The sequence below is a fragment of the Octopus bimaculoides genome, chromosome 22, assembly GCF_046866305.1.
Source record: "Octopus bimaculoides isolate indiv1 chromosome 22, ASM4686630v1, whole genome shotgun sequence".
NCBI classification, from domain to species: domain Eukaryota; kingdom Metazoa; phylum Mollusca; class Cephalopoda; order Octopoda; family Octopodidae; genus Octopus; species Octopus bimaculoides.
The window spans coordinates 35,753,914-35,770,660 of NC_142949.1; the positions used below are offsets into that span (position 1 = coordinate 35,753,914).

Sequence of the window (16,747 nt, forward strand, 5' to 3'; positions counted from 1 at the left end):
AAAGGCATATCAGTTACCAAGACCTGTTTAATGCTCTGCCTGTTAATCCATGTACCAACTGGATTAAGTCTCCATGTTTCACTGGCTGTGGAGGGTCATTTACCATTAACGTGTTGCTGGAAGAGAATAAGAGAGAGAGATTATATTGGTTTCAAATTTTGGCACAAGGCCAGCAATTTCGAGGAAGGGGTCGATCAATTACATCGACCCCAGTGGGAAAGAAAGAGAGCAAGGAGTGAGTGAGAGAGAGGACAGGCTGCAGAAGTGATTGAGAGAGAGGACAGGCTGCAGAGAATGAAAAGTAAGTCATCATCATCACCATCATCATTCAACGTCTGTTTTCTATGCTGGCATGGGTTGGATAGCTTGATAGGATCGGGCAAGCCGCAGGGCTGTGTTGAGCTCCAGTGTAAACTTTGGAATGGTTTCTGCATCTGAATACCCTTCCTAATGTCAACCCAGTGTATACTAGGTGCATTTTACATGCACCAGTGCTAGGGACGTCACCAAGTAACTTTGAAGACAAGAAACGAACATGATAAAACCATCCCCTCAGCTAAAGTATAGGGAAGTATTTGAAGTGGGGAGGTGGCTCTATGCCGAGTGTTGAGAGACTAAAAATACAACAGAAGGAAAAGCACAGGTATCTAGTTATAAGGAGGAAGCTGAGTAAAAGACAGACACACAGAAAAGTAGGGTTTACTTAGAACAAGAGTTGACCTTTGACCTACCTGTTTGGATGTTTAATAATCCACCAGTTGTAGAGATCTTTAAAGATGTAACAGGTCACTTGTTGTTGGTGGCTGCTGCCTCGGCCATCTACATATCGGATCGGGTAGACGTGTGGGTGGGAATGTAACCAGCAAGGTCGACCAGGTGATGGATTGTTGTTGTAGCGCAACGTGATTTGTGACCCGTAAGCTACATTTAGTGGCTGGCCTTTGGTCAGTGCTGCCAAACCACCCTTTAAAGAAAGAACAGAAGAAATGAAAGCAATATACATTATTTTTGATGCCATGAAAAGATGCACAAGCATATTATAATCCCATAGTCAGGAAGAAAAGATTTTAGTACATTAAAGCATATCGTAGTTTATGGGAGACCCAAGGTGATTTTGGGAAATATTTTTCAAAAAGGAAATGCTTTTTAAATGCCATCAAAGAATATAAGAAATAAAAACAATATACCATATGTTTGAGGGCATAAAAGTCATCCAGGCATCTAAGATGCACTCCAATTTCAGCAGCACATATTCAGAGAAAATAGTTTTAGTGCATTAACCTTTTAGCATTTAAACAGACCATATCGATGATGAAGGATTCAAGTAGGTCTTACTTACCTCAAGGCTAGCCTGAAACGCACTGGTCATGACGTTATCATGGGGTCCAGCTTTGGTGAGAATGCTCAGATGTATGAAGAATATTCCAATGTAGAGGAATGCAGGAATGATACACAGACACATGAAGCGTGCAAAGAAATGTTGAATGAGGCACAACTGTCGGTTGGAGAGCAAAGATGGAAAGAAAATATTACTTTCAGAAGAGCAGAGACACACTTCTACACATTTACGCACACACAAAGGTTCCGGTTATTATTTAGTCTGGGGCAGCTGAACAAATTGACCCCAGTACGAGTTTTTTCTTCTTATTTTTTAAGCCTACCTCTCATTATATTAGTCTTTTTTGACAAACTGCTAAGTTATGGGGACATAAACACAACACCAGTTGTCAACCAGTGATGGGGGGGGGGGCAAACACAGAGACAGACACATGCACACACACACACACACGCACATATATATATATATATATATGGTGGGCTTCTTTCAGTTTCTGTCAAGCAAATCCACTCACAAGGATTTGGTTGTCCCAAGGCTATAACCCAAGCTGTCACACAGAGGGACTGAACTCAGAACAATGCAGTTAGGAAGCAAGCTTCTTATGACACACCCCATACCTGTTCATATCTAATTTCTTCATAGCTAACATTTCCAGGATTACAGCCACCAAACCTCTTACACACACGTAACATACCACACACCTACACACACAAAACCTTCAAAAAATATAAGAAAAACTCACATCAGATTTGAGAATATCTGCTAACATTAACCAATAGTCTTTGAAAATTGACAGCAACACAAGGATGAAAGTCATCATACCAATATATTTAATGCTGCAAATCAAAGAAAATTAATGCATTAGAACATTGAATCAAAGACAGGTGGGGGTGGAAGGAAGAGGAGAAAGAAATGAAATGAAATGGGAGGGAGAGGAAGAGAGAAATTGGGGGAAGAGAAAGAATATGTTAAGGAAACATACCTGAATGCACACGTCAATGAAAGCCCAGTTATAGTCAACCATAACCACCACTGAAGACGAAATTCCCTGGAGGAAAACAAAAAAAAAAATCAAAAGAAATCATGGTCAGTTCTTCCATACAGTTACCAGAACAGTCTGGCGACACTGGCATCAACCAAGCTCAAATGGTGCTTTTTATGTGTCACCAGCAAAAGTGCCAGTCAATCAGTACTGGCATCAGCCACAACAAGGATTTCACTTGACTCAACAGGTCTTCTCAAGCACAGCATATTGCCCTAAACAATTAAGATACTATTTTCTTCAGACAATGCATAGTGATCACTTAGAAGCTTTAAGCTTATAAATATGGTCATTATTTACATAAAACGAAAGGTTAATTATGTTGGTAGAAACTTACTGTTCAGGCATGTGGTGGAACTTTAGAAAACAGAGCAGGGCCAATGCTATGAAGAAGAGAAGCATGCCTTCCATCAGGATGAAACGAGACTGCACAAGGATGGCATTGTCTGAAAGATAAGGGAGTCATGTAAGAATGGCGGGGTTTGTGTGATTACAAGTGTGACAGTCAGAAGATATTGTGAAGATGGCCAAAATACAAAACAAATTAAAACAAAAAAAAATGGCTTGGGAAATGTAAAAGAAGATAGTAGAAAGAATTGATGAAAAGATTAAAGACTTACCAAATAACACAAAGCTTGCAGCTAAAAGTGCCGCCCATCGAGAGAGATGAAGTTCTACAACAATTTGGTAAACAAGCGGAACCAGAAGACTCCCTAATATAGCTGGTAGTAATCGCAACTGGCTGACTGGGACTGTTGATGGGTATTCTGGAGAGAAGGAACAACAATAAACCATTATAGGTAATGGTAGTGATGGTGGTGGTGGTGGTGGTAGTGGTGGGTAACCTCAACAGCCCCACTGAGGTTTTGCAGAGGTGGGTGGCAGTTGGAGGAGGATATGACAGGCAGAAAAGGGAGGGAACAGCCAGAGAAGGCTCCAGCATGACCACAGTCAAATGGCTAAAAGAATAAAAAAATATGTACAAATATGTATATTTGACAACCGGTGTTGGTGTGTTTATGTCCCTGTAACTTAGCAGTTCAGCAAAGAGACTGATAGAACAAGTACCAGGCTTAAAGAAGAATAAATAAGTACTGGGGTTGATTCGTTTGACTAAAGATTCTTCAAGGATGTGCCCTAGCATGGCCAGAAACAAGTAAAAGATTATATTGTTAGTAATGAGAGAAGAATATTTACCAGTTCCAATCCGATCAAAACTTAGGTTTCCCTGAAATCCTGTATAGTGTCCTGGAAATAGAATTTAGAAACAAAAACAAAAAATCACTTAAATATTCTACATTAGAAAGAACTACCCACCCACCTCCCATCCAGTCTAAAGACCGGAACAAGTAAAAAAGACAAAAATAAAAGAAATAATTTGTATTTACCTGCCAGTGTTAACAACAGCTTCCCCAGGGGAGGATGGATGTCGAAGAAAAATATATTCTGGAGATACAATGAAACGAATTTAGCGAAATGAAGCTCATCAAACCTGAAGAGAAAATTAAAAGAGACTTCAATTAAAAGCTTAATTACAAACGCATGAAATACTGATCTCAAGGCCAGCAATTTTGGAGAAGGGGTTAAGTCAATTACATCGACCCCAGTACTTGACTGGTACTTTTTTTCTATTAACCTTGAGAGGGTCAACCTTAGCAGAATTTGAACTCTGAACATAGCAACCGTCCAACCCATGCCAGCATGGAAAATGGACCTTAAAAGATGATGGTGATGATACATCTACACACATACACTCATGTTTTGGGTTCTGTTTTCTTGTTTGCATCACCAAACCTACCTGTCAATCTAAATATTCCTTTACCCACTGGGAGAGAGGAAAAGATGCGAGAGAGGAACATAAATTTCACGAGGTACTCACACAACAGCACGAGGAAGTTCAATCTGCCATGTTCTTGTAGCCAAAGCACCAATGAATAAGAAAATCTGGACCAAATCTAGTTCCAACTTGACAGAGAATGGTTTCTGTTCTTTCTTTGTAGACTTCCCCTCAGGAGCCCCATCACCCTAAATGAGCAGGAAAAAAAAACAAGAGAAAACTCAGACTTACGTCCATGCTGGTAATCAATTAAAATGTGTATTGATGAGTTTTAAATATCTACATAATAAACAGCTGGTTGGTTGGTTGGTTGGTTTCTCCAGTCTTGCTTTATATTGTATAGTGAGAGAGGGAGAAAGAGTAAAAGAGACAGTGAGGGTTAAAATAAGAGGTGCAGGATGAGTACACATACCAGTCTTGGTGGCAGGAGGAGAGGGAGAAGATGGCAATACTTATGATGAGAGGAGTTTTACAAATGACAAAACAATAAATATTTTTCTTTCGAAACTCAGCTTTTATTTTGTATAAGCACTAAATTACTTTTTCTCTTTCGTAGAGGCACAGGGGTTGAAGTTTGCAGGGAAGGGGGGGGCAGGTTCATTATACTTACCCCAGTGCTCAGCTGGTATTTATTTTATCTACCCTGAAAGGATGAAAGGCAAAGCTGAACTCAGCAGGATTTGAACTCAGGACATTAAACCTTGAAGAACTGCCACAAGGCATTTTGTCCAGCTCATCAAATTATAATTATTGTAAAAAATATATATATATATTAGCAACAAAACAATGATGATGAGGAGACACTGATGACATTAATCAAGGAGTAATATTTATCCCCACTTAAATGTGGATTTTGTATTAAAACAGACCATAGTACGGTAATTACGACAAGAGAAACCCTCATATTGGCTTGTAGTACAGCATCAAGCTCAGATGTCTTTGGAATGGTTTCTATGGCTGGATGCCCTTCGCTCGTGCCAACCACTTTACAATGTCTACTGGGTAACTTTTTGTGCTACCAACACTGGTGAGGTAACTAGGTCATTTGCATGACAAGAAAGTACAGTAGAAAGAAAAGATGAAAAAAATGCAAAAGGAAAACTTCCTTTGACTTAATGGGATTTAGGGATATTGAGAGGTGGTTGTATGGCCAGGTGTTGAGGGGCTAAAAAGTGTAACAGGCAACAGCCCAGGTGTGCTGCTGTAGAAGTGATACATAGCTACCTTGCATTCTATAAGGGCGGGTGGTAGTAGGTGGCAGTGTTAAACCAGAGTAGTGCTTTAGGACTACCATTCACACTAGAGATGTCCAAAGGATGAGATATTGTCAAACAAGGTGGAATGTCTTAGACTTTAATAGAAACAAACTAAGAGGAATGAATTTAATTACCTAAATGGCATGACAGCTGTTCCCAGTACAACTTGTGTCCATTATACCAGTGAAAAGAAACAGTTCTGGCAGTCATAGTCGAGCAACTGGTTCTGGATTCACAACAAAAGAGTATCTAAGTGTATCTGAGAAAGTGTTTTCTTTTTAACAATGAAACTCAGAACCTCATTAATTATGCAACTTAATAAACGAGGTTATTCACATGATAAAACCTTGATGGTTATTCTGATAACTTATAAAAAAACACAAGATTTTTTTTCGTTTTGTTGTTATTGTTTACCTAGCATATGACCATCTCTTTTCTTTTTATTACAGGTATAGTGTACCTAAGACTACAGTATCCAATGTGTCCATTTCTTTTAAGGTAGGATGTTATTTGAGGAAAATTTGACTACTATTTCTAGTAGGCCATGTAATTGCTTAGACATTCAATCATTGACTCTTGTATAATATAAAATGAAGAGCCACTGTCCATTGTTTTCTCAGGGGCTCCTAGACTAGGAAATAGAAGTAACTGAGTAAGGTTTTATAAGGGTAATTTTTTTGCATCTCCTGCTGATCATTTTCACTATCTCTTAAACAAGAATCTGCTCTGCACACTTCTCTCATATTTTAACCCCTTATCTCCAAGCATAGAGTCAACCCCTCCACCCCGAGGGTTAGTAGTCTTGCAAGCTGCATGGCAACCTTACTAATGCTGGCAGCACAAAAAGAAAACAAACAAACAAAATAAAACGTTTTGTAAAGTGGTTGGTGTTATGAAGGACATCCAGCCATAAAAACCATGCCAAATAGAACACATTAGGGCTTGATGTATCCTTGAACATATTGGATTCTGTCAAACCAGTAACTCGTAACAGCATGAAACACCAGCATACATGTCAGAGTGACAAAGAAACGAGGAAGAAATCAGGTGGCCGTGAGATGTGCTAATAATAACAACTAAATCGCCCATAAATCACATACAAAAACTTTTCTGGGAAGTTTTGCATAATAATATGAATTCCCGTGTGTAAAACAGAAATTCGCAAAAATTCTCTGAAAATTCCGTCGACATCCCAAACCATTTGTTCCCCCCCCCCCAAAAAAAATGACTCTGTGAAAAACGTCGGCGTCTTCTTTTAATAAGGCCACACTTAATTTTACGGCATTCTTACGAAAGAATACCAATTTTACTTGTATACGAAGTTCCAGTCTTTTTCAAGGGAACACTTCAACTGACTCTACTCCAGCTCCTACAAATGTATGGTTACCTTATGCCATTTGCGATCGTTGGTGAGATTCCTAATTTCCTATATAGTTAATTCGCGAAACGAGAGAACTCCTATGAAGTCGTTCGACCTACAAGAAACAGCAGCCAAATTTCCTGCAAAACACATCTAGCCATGTTTTTAAAAAAACTTGTATGTGTTCGTCTGATTTGCTAGAAATAGAAGCCAAATCTGCCTCAAAATACACACATATCCAGCCATGTTAAAAATAAAAAGAATTTCTACGTGCTCATGGTGTCTGCTAAAAATAGTAGCCAAATCGGCACTGTCATGCTATTAGCTGTCAGAAGTGAAGTATCTGTCTGTCTGTCTGCCTGTCGATTCTTTGGCTACTGACAGCTAATACCATGACTGGCCGGAGCGAGCTATATGTCTGTCTGTCTCTCTCTCTCTCTATCTATCTATCTATTACTCGAAAGTCCGCGCTAGCTAGTCGTGAGTAGAAAACACAAATTTAATATAAAAACATATTTCCTGAAATTGCAAATTATTTAAAATATAAAAATATAATTTTCAACAGTGAGAATTTATCAAAATAGAAAACAAATGAAGTTTGAAGTTTAAAAATAATAGGATCGACCACTCACGACTAGCTAGCGCGGACGCGAGTACCCTTATACTCTGTGTTGTGTTTTCAAACGCATGGATATAGGTGTCAAATTTGTTCCAATAACTTTCGAGTAATAGATAGACAGAGAGAGAGAGACAGACAGACATATAGCTCGCTCCGGCCAGTCATGGTATTAGCTGTCAGTAGCCAAAGAATCGACAGGGCAGCAACAGGCATGCAGACAGACAGATACTTCACTAGCAGTGAGCACTTTCACTTCTGACAGCTAATAGCATGATAGTGCCGCCAAATCTCCCTCAAAACACATCCAACCATGTTAAAAAGAGAATTTCAGGTCTTCGTAGTAATTGTTAGAAATAGCAGCCAAATCTACTGCAAAACCCACCCAGCCGTGTTAAAAAGAGAACTATGTACCCATGGTATTGCTAGAAATAGTAGCCAAATCTCCCTCAAAATACACCTAGCCATATTAAAATGAGACCACCTACGTACTTGTGATACATGCAACAAATAGAAGCCAAATCGCCTCCTTCGAGCCGCATACTACCGTCTTACAAAGAGAACTGCGTGCTCGCTTGATCTGCATGAAGTAGCAGCCAAGCCCCTGGATAATGTAACCGTAAATACATTGTGTGTGAAGGGGGGGGGGGGAGTTAGAGAGGTCATGACTTGAAAAACTTTAGTCGACGGCTTACTCAGTGAGGGTTGACTCGGAGCAAAATAACATTAATGGTTACATTACCTGGTCACGTTCTTTGGGTAAGGCACAAGACTTGGTTTTTATGTTTTGCAACTGTTTGTACCGTTCTGTATTTCCCTCCACAGTCGCAGACATGGTTTATGGGAGAAGTGAAATAAATAAAGCTATTAAATAAAAGAAATTTTCGAAAAGAACGAGATAATTTTGGCCAGTTCTACCTCCTCATGTTGGTTTGTTTTGAAAACCGCTTCATTCGTTCATTTCTCGGTGCCTTTTTTTTTTACAATTAAACAAGAAAAAAACATTAAAAAAAGAAATGACTCAATCGATAAACAACTACGGATAATGTGGTAATATGATTAAGTTTAGACATTATCGGAAACTTCTTAATTATGTATAATAACAAGTGTGCGTGTGATTCCGGTGTCGTAATGAATTGACTTAATGGCTGGGAAACAGTTCAGCTCGTTTCTAACGACGAAATTAAAAAAGACAGACAACTATTTTATAGCCGCTGCTTTTCGTATCCAAAAACTCAACATTTCCGAAATTCTTCTCTTGTACTTCCTGTTGCTTGCAATAACTACTCTCTCTCTCTCTCTCTCACTCACTCACTCACTCACTCTCACTTTCTCTTGCCACGTTGCTATGTCGGTGTCAATCTATAGGGAGACATCATCAGCAAAAAGTGATGCAGAATGGTCATTAAGCGGAATACGGGAACCGGTTCCTTGTCTCAGCAGTGTGTGTGGAGATATATATGGATCCTGCATCAGTTTTGACGATAATTATTCAGTAGTTCGAGATCATCGGGAAACCACTTGCAGGCGTCTTCGTTGGCTGCTATTTCTAGTATATCGGGCAATCACATCGGGTGACCACTTACGAGCGCCTTCGTTGGCTGCTGTTCCTAGTTCATCGATTAACCACAACGACTAATTGAAGGCTCCTTCGTTTGGTTTCTATTTCTACACAGCGATAGACCAAACCGGATGACCATTTGCAGGAGCCCTCGTTGGTTGTTATTTCTAGCATAACGGTTAACCACATCGAGTAACCACTTGCAAGCGTCCTCATTGGCTGCTGTTTCTAGCACATCGTGGGACTACATGGGAGTGACCATTTGCACGCGTTCTTGTAGGCTGCTATTTCTAGCACATCAAGTAACTACTTGGTTCCTCATTATGTGTTCATTTGATATGCGAGAAACAGCAGCCAACGAGCGAGCCTCTATGTGACATTCGATGTGCTAGAAATAGCAGCCAACGAAGGAGCTTATACGCGTTCACTCAGTATACTAGAAATAACAGCCAATGAGTGGACATCTATGTGTTCACTCGATATGCTAGAAATAACAGCCAATGAGGGAGCACCTCTGTGGTCACTCGACTAGAAGTTTTCCAAGGCTGTGCCCCAGCATGGCCGCAGTCTAATAACTGAAACAGATAAAAGGTAAGAGAAAAAGATACATATAGAGAGTGAGAGGGGGAGGGAAGAGAGGGACATTACAATTTATTAATTGAATACGATTGGCATAGATACTTTCGCTTTCCTCATACATGTAGAGATATGCTTTCACACAAAAACAACGAGAGAGAGGAGGAAGGAGAGAACGAGTGAACCATTAAGACGTCTGATGTCAAACAAGTCAGCGTCGAAGCAGTAACGCCAAGACGTCACATACCCCTGATACTAATGCTAATAGCTATGTCTTATGCTGTCTCAGAAGCTGGATACGCAATGAAAGGTTTGACAAGTTCTCTAGCACCTGTGACATTTTCAACCAGTCGACTGAAATAATGCATCAATCAACTCAACGAAAAAGTATGCGCTGAAACTAACATCTTCGTCAACAGACAACAAGCGAATGCTGTGGGACAATTCACTTAACTAGGAAACATACTTTTCCCGATCCACAAGAATGTACGAAACAGGAGAGGCATCTCTCCAGAGACAAAGGTCATGGTTCGTAGGACCGGAGATCTCACTACACTGTTTCTATGGCTGTGAAGTATTGACTAACAATGGCATGCAATGAAGCTGAACTACTTTCATAGCATCCAAAAATTCTTGACATTCAATGGCAAGCTTTCAGTATCCAACAAGCGAATGCAACTACATTCCTATTCTTTCTTCATTGTTTTTCATCGATACCGGTCTTATTTCGCCTAACATCATCTGCTACACCTGACAACTTACATTGATCCTTCAACATTACATTCCGCTACAAATATCTATCACTTTCCACAAGCCTGATTTCGTTATTCATAAAAGCCTTTCGTTACCCAACATACTGAAATAAAGGAAGGCAGAGAGAGTGTATTTAAAGAAAACAAAGAAAAGGCGATTTTTGAAGGTTAATTGGGGCAGTTAAAATCCGGAAACCATGGAAAATGGTGACTTTACGTCAGTTGCATTTAGTTGATGTGAGAGTTGCGTATGGAGTGACATAATTTATACTTTCACGCTTTTGTCGTCGTTTGTTCGTCAGAAAGTGACTAAAAGTCAATGAAAATGTTTTAAATATTTAGTATTCATTCATAAAATTAAACATTACACTTCCTAGCTTCTGTGGTTTCTGAGACACTGGAGCAGGTACTCAAGCATGTAGGAGAATAAGAAAAAAACTGAATGGAGAGTGAGGCGATCTTCTTTTGGCAGTGGTGGATATGATGACGATAATTTTACAGTTCGCTCGGCATAAACTTTTAAATAAATACTATCCGTATGAAGAGCACTAACTAAATTTAGAATGGCAGCGAGTTTGCAGAATCATTAGCACGTAGGGCAAAATGCTCAACGGCATTTCGTCCGTCTTTACGTTCTGAGTTCAAATTCTGCATAGGTTGACTTTGCCCTTCATTCTTTTAGAGTCGATAAAATAAATACTAGCTGAGTACTGGGGTCGATGTAATTGACTTACCCCCTTCCAAAACATTGCGGGCCTTGTGCCAAAAATATGAAACCAGTATCAACATATGTAGTACGAAGAGCGACTATTTTCTGAACGTGTTCATGTCTATACCTGTTCGGCATAGTATCGATTAATTCTTCCTTGTGGTGGGTTACCAACAGCATCTCCCTGAATAATTGCCCAGTGTCTCTTCTTCCTGCTCGAACCATTCAATGACAAGCCAGATTGGGGGTCTGCTGTAAGCAATATGTGTTTTATGTGGGGTCCGGGCGGCACACACTCTAGCTACGCTAGTGATTTTCTGTTAATTTCACAGATTTTGAAATATTGAAATGAAGTCAAAATTTTCAAATTTGGTATATTGATGTACTTTTTCACGGTGGAACTGACGCTATAGTAGAAGACACTAGCCCAAAGTACCATACAGTGGTATTGAACCCAGAACCACGCGAATGTGTGTGTGTGTGTGTGTGAGAAAGAGAGAGATGACTGGTCTTGAGTAAGTATTTAGTTAAAAATAGATAGATAGATAGATAGATAGATAGACAGAAACTAGTGTGAGTTAACCGAATCTAGTTCCTAGAGTCACCGTAGCTTTTTCATTCAAGTGTGCGTGTGTGTGTGTGTGTGCCCCCGCGTGGGAGATGGATAGCGAGAACAAACAAGAAACAGAATTCAATACACAAGAATGTTCCATTCTTTATTCGGCTAAATTATGTAAGTACACAAACACACACATACAGATCAACCTATTCTCGTGCATTTCTCTATACAAATACACATATAGATGTACTAACCCGTATCCATCTGCCTCTCTTTCTCCCCCCTACCATCTCGCTAGTCGTTTACTCTATCTCTCTCCATACATGTATGTGTGTGTATGTATGAGTATAGATTGACAGATAGACGTGTATTTACACATACGTATACTAGATTATATATACCGTGTGTGTGTGTGTATACATATATATATATATATATACAGAAAGAGAGAGAGAAAGCGAAAGGAGATGTGCGACATATACATACCCTGTCTTTGTCTCTCTCTTTCTCTCTTCCCTCACACTTACGTAAACTTCCGTTCCTAATAACCACCCTAAAAGAAAACATTAATCAACTCGCCGAACATCAAATGGTGATTGTTCAAGTCCACTGGTTATTAACAGTAAGTCTATGCCTGTTCTATCCTGTATTAATATTATTATCTACTTACATGTTTGGTTATGTATTTAGTTAGTTATGTAGTAATCTAACTTACAGAATATGTCTAACTTTCACTTGTCTTATCTGGAAGTAGTAATGATACTATTAATAATAAGGCGGTATCATGATAGACCGAATCGCTTGTCGAACGGAGTGATGCGTACTTTTAGCTTCCGAGGTCAATCTCGCAGAGGTCAACTTCACCTTCCATCGTTCTGGGGTCTTGTTGAGTTTCTGGTGTCGATTTAATCGTTTGAGCATTCTGACATAATGCCGGCTGTATTTATTTGCAATCCGTTTTGTTTTGAGATCAAATTCAAATCCCGCTTTTGGAAGCCACTTTGGGCGATCTAAGGCCGATATTTAGGTAATCGTACCGAAAGATCGCCCAACTTTGCCTTCCGTCAGAGAGTGGGTACTGTAAACAGTGCAGGGGTAACTTGAAATCGGGTTCTGGCTACCCTCGGGGGTAAAAGTGACATCGATTTCAGGGGGCTAATGCAGATTCGCACCTCACCTTGAAAAATGCATTTTTCTGAAAAAGTCAGATAACCGAGTGGTAACTTGAAAAGGGGGGGGGGGTACAAAAGGAAATCTTGCCCAGGAATGACAGGAAGTCCATAGGCAAAAATTGGTTGAGAACCGCTGCTTAGAATGGAATAGGGGCTTATAGTCATCCCTTCAGATATGAATTCTTGTTCTTTTGTTAGAAATCAACCGTAATAATAGTAGTAGTGGTGGTTGATGTTGTTTTTAACCTCAAGTCAACTTCTCACGAACGGACGTCCAACAGAGTTGACTTATATTCAAAGTATGTCTGAGGACAATATGTCGTGTGTTGTTTCCACTCTAAGCAAAGCGGGGGCATGTAATTTGCGGGCAGTTTAACTGCTATTTCTAGTAAGTCCTATTACATCGGCTGACCTGGCTCTTGTCAGTTCCGAGTTTAATTTTAGCCAAGTTCTAGGTTCGATTTAATATTTCTAACAGAATTGTAATTTATAAATCTTTACATTGATTTTTATTTAATTTTTTTTTTTTTTTGTCATTAACAATCGAGCTAGTTTTCTAAAGTTTCCTTTGAAAAGAAGTTTGCTTCCCAACCACAAGCCTCGAGCCGACCAAAGCCTTGTGAGTGGATTTGGGAGACGGAAACTAAAAAAAGACCGTCGTAAAATAACTTTTACCGTTTTATTTTTTATTTGTTTCAATCATTAGACTGCGGCCATGCTGGGGCCTCCAAGAATTTTTAGTCGAATGAATTGTCCCCAGTACTTTTTTTAAAGCCTGATATAATTTGCGCAAACTGCTAAGTTACGCGGACGTAAACACACCGAGCGTTGTTCATTTCCAGTCTTCTGTGAAAAACATGTCTGGCCATGGAGGAAATATTACCTTACTTGGTAACAGGTAGGTGTTGGTGACAGGAAGAGCTCCCAGCAGATTCCGTCTGATCCATGCAACCATGGAAAAGTGGATGTCAAATGACTATGATGATTATATATATATTTATATATAGATATTTTAACGTCCACTTTTGTATACTTGCATAGGTCAGACAAAACTTGTTGAAGCAGATTTTCAGCGTTTGGAAGCCTCTCTCGTCACCAGCCCTTACCTCAAGTAAGTTAATATTTTTCATAATCTTCCAAATACGATCGATGCAACACAATGACAAGCCATGATTTCGAAGAAGAAAAACCAATTTAGTATTTAACTTTAGATGACGTAGATAATGAAAGAATAAAATATAAACATAGAAATTCTACGTCACCACAATTAGAAACATAGAAATTTTATGCCATGACAATTAGATTATAGGAAAAGCATTATAATTGATGGGTTATTAAGGTTATTTTACTATTGAAATATTTAAATGCTTTTCAATATCTATGAAAACATTTCAATGTAAAATTATTTCTATAATTTAATAATGCTAATCTGGAAGTAATTAAAAAATACATACATATATATATTCGATGTGTGTGTGTGTGTGTGTATTATCAGTCACAAGTTGAGGACTGGTAGCTTGTTGGGAATGACGGCAAGGAATCAGCTCTGGATTTGCGCAGCCAATGTTTTTTTATGCTCGTCCTGTCCTATTCTGTTTGCAGGAGATGGTACTGCAGTTGGTGCAGCTATGCTAGGCAAGGAGATTCTGTACCTGTATTTTCCAGGTGTCGTGATTGATCTCAAGGCATTTCAGTCTTAGTAAATGCTCTAATAAATATCATTGTAACTATTGTTGTCATTCATATTGGTTTCAGTGCCAAATATGGTTCTTCTGTCATTCGGTATAATCACAGACATTCAGTATGTAGACAGAGAGGATGGCTACGACTTTTTTAAAATCAACAAACGGCATTTTCGTGCCTCATTGGAACAGACAAGCAAAGCTATCAACTACTGGATGCAGTCCGCCAACGAGGTATCATTTATCCTACAGCTTGGTGACCTCTTAGATGGCTACAACAAACGGAACAACCAAAGAGATCGTGCTTTAGCATGCATGAAAAAAGCATTTTCTAAATTCCCCAGAAATGTCTACCATGTTTGGGGAAATCATGAATTCTATAATTTTACCCACGAAGAACTTCTCAACTCTATACTGAACAGTTCTTTAAACAAGGCTTGTAAAAATATTCCTGGTAGAGGCTATTATTCTTTCACACCACACAAGTCCTTGAAATTCCTTATTCTTGATTGTTATGCTGTCAATATGATTGACCAGTTGTGTCCAAATTACCAAGAGGCAAAGGAAATGTTTAAAGTGAACACAAACAAAGACATCAATTGTTCAGATGGTCTTGATGATTCCACGTGCATGGTTGTTGCATATAATGGTGCCATCGGAAAAGCCCAGATGGAATGGATATCTGCATCTCTGCAACAGGCTGAAGAACTGCATCAAAACGTTGTGATCTGTGGTAAGTTTCAAAATTTTGTCTTTAGAATTAATTTATTTCTCTCTCTCTCTCTCTCTCTCTTTCTCTCTCTCAGAGAGAGCCATTTTGTCCAGTATTCAAGTAACTACGGTAAATACAATGTTTTGCTCAAAAAAAGCACAATCACTTCTATATACTTTTCTACTCTAGGTACAAGGCCCGAAATTTGGTGGGAGGGGGGCCAGTCCTCAGCCAAACCATCCAACCCATGCCAGCATGGAAAGTGGACGTTAAATGACAATGATGATGATGATCATATATATATATATAAGTATATTTAGTATATGATTTAAGTTATAGACCAGTCCCAAAAACCACTGAACCATGACAGAGAGAGAGAAAGAGAGAGAGACAAGGTCTCATTCCAGCAACATGACCAGCTGAAACTACCTTCTATTGAATATTAAATCCTGCTTCCAATAACATGGCCAGCTGGAACTACCTTCTATTTATTTGTTTTTTGGGAATCTGTTCAGATTGGTTCACAGATTTTTTTATTAACTTTCTCTTTTTCAACAGATCCATTTTTTATTATATGTCCTCTGTTTCTTTGCAATTATCAGAAATCATTTCTTACTTTCATTTCTACAGGCCACTGTCCAGTTTACATCAAGTCTTGCAACATTAAAAGTCTCTGCTGGGATTCTGCTGCCATCCTCAAGTTAATCTCCAGCTTCAATTGTGTGCTGGCTTATTTTGCCGGGCATGAGCACCAGGGTGGCTTTGCCATCGATCCTAAAGGTATCTACCACATCACATTCCCTGGAGTTATCGAAACCTCACCAGACACTAGCTGCTTTGCCACAGTCGAATTACACCCACGCACATTACAGGTATGCGGTCAAGGCAAAATCCAGAACTATTCTATACCTCTTCGATATGAAGTTAAAACATAGCTCCTCTCCCCACCACTTCACTACTTCCCTCCTACTGTCAAACAGCAAAATTGTACAGACTAATAAAGATTTATTTTAAAGTTCTTTCCAATACATTCCATGCACTGTGCTGTTGTTGTTGTTGTTGTGAAGGCAGCGAGCTGGCAGAATTGTTAGCATGCCAGGTAAAACGCTTAGCAATATTTTGCCCATCTTTATGTTCTGAGTTCAAATTCCACCAAGGTCGACCAACCAAATTGCTCTCAAGTCTCTGTTGTTTTTAAAAGCTGAGGTCACAGAGGTGAATGCTGCAATTCTTTCCATGTTAGATTTTGACTGACACTCCATTGGTTACGACGACAAGCGTTTCACTTGATCCAATCAACGGAACAGCCTCCATGGGAATTAACATGCAAGTGGTTGAGCACACCACGGACATATGTACCCTTAACATAGTTCTCAGTGAGATTCAGCATGACATAGAATGTGACGAGGCCGGTCCTTTGCGATACAGGTACAACTCATTTTTGCCAGTTGAGTGAAATAAAGTGTCTTGCTCAAGAACACAACATTTCACCAAGAATTGAACTTGTGACCTGAGATCATGAACCAAACAAGCTATGTGCCTTCAGACCTTCAGATCGTTTGGATCATCATACT

General features: G+C 39.3%; 2 protein-coding genes and 1 long non-coding RNA gene across 12 annotated transcripts in view; 1 reads left to right on the forward strand and 2 right to left on the reverse strand.

Annotated features, from left to right (window-relative positions):
• LOC106867754 (protein O-mannosyl-transferase 1) overlaps window positions 1-8,623 on the reverse strand; it is a 22,057-nt gene extending 13,434 nt beyond the window's left edge. Inside the window, exons 1-11 of the mRNA XM_014912725.3 lie at window positions 8,193-8,623; window positions 4,261-4,406; window positions 3,770-3,873; window positions 3,579-3,629; window positions 3,002-3,148; window positions 2,719-2,827; window positions 2,322-2,387; window positions 2,082-2,175; window positions 1,340-1,495; window positions 732-964; window positions 24-116 (exon numbers count right to left, since the gene is read on the reverse strand). Coding sequence (XP_014768211.1) covers window positions 24-116; window positions 732-964; window positions 1,340-1,495; window positions 2,082-2,175; window positions 2,322-2,387; window positions 2,719-2,827; window positions 3,002-3,148; window positions 3,579-3,629; window positions 3,770-3,873; window positions 4,261-4,406; window positions 8,193-8,285 — 1,292 coding nt within the window. The 5' untranslated portion in view covers window positions 8,286-8,623. The remainder of the gene's footprint in view (window positions 1-23; window positions 117-731; window positions 965-1,339; window positions 1,496-2,081; window positions 2,176-2,321; window positions 2,388-2,718; window positions 2,828-3,001; window positions 3,149-3,578; window positions 3,630-3,769; window positions 3,874-4,260; window positions 4,407-8,192) is intronic.
• Window positions 1-16,208, forward strand: part of LOC106867761 (manganese-dependent ADP-ribose/CDP-alcohol diphosphatase) — a 25,166-nt gene extending 8,958 nt beyond the window's left edge. The window contains exons 1-4 of one of the 10 annotated variants that reach the window (XM_014912739.3): window positions 8,772-12,229; window positions 13,821-13,890; window positions 14,535-15,194; window positions 15,804-16,208. In XM_014912739.3, coding sequence (XP_014768225.2) covers window positions 11,945-12,229; window positions 13,821-13,890; window positions 14,535-15,194; window positions 15,804-16,108 — 1,320 coding nt within the window. In that variant the 5' untranslated portion in view covers window positions 8,772-11,944 and the 3' untranslated portion in view covers window positions 16,109-16,208. Of the gene's footprint in view, window positions 1-5,923; window positions 5,973-8,771; window positions 12,230-13,485; window positions 13,678-13,820; window positions 13,891-14,381; window positions 15,195-15,803 lie in introns of those variants that run through there. The other 9 variants (XM_052975756.2, XM_014912770.3, XM_089339595.1 and 6 more) reach the window with 9 other exon arrangements.
• LOC149131443 (uncharacterized) lies at window positions 15,238-15,931 on the reverse strand. The gene is made up of 2 exons (XR_016237895.1): window positions 15,655-15,931; window positions 15,238-15,602 (listed from the first exon to the last, which is right to left on the reverse strand). It is a non-coding gene; the product is annotated as an uncharacterized LOC149131443 (long non-coding RNA).
• Window positions 16,209-16,747: the final 539 nt, after the last annotated feature.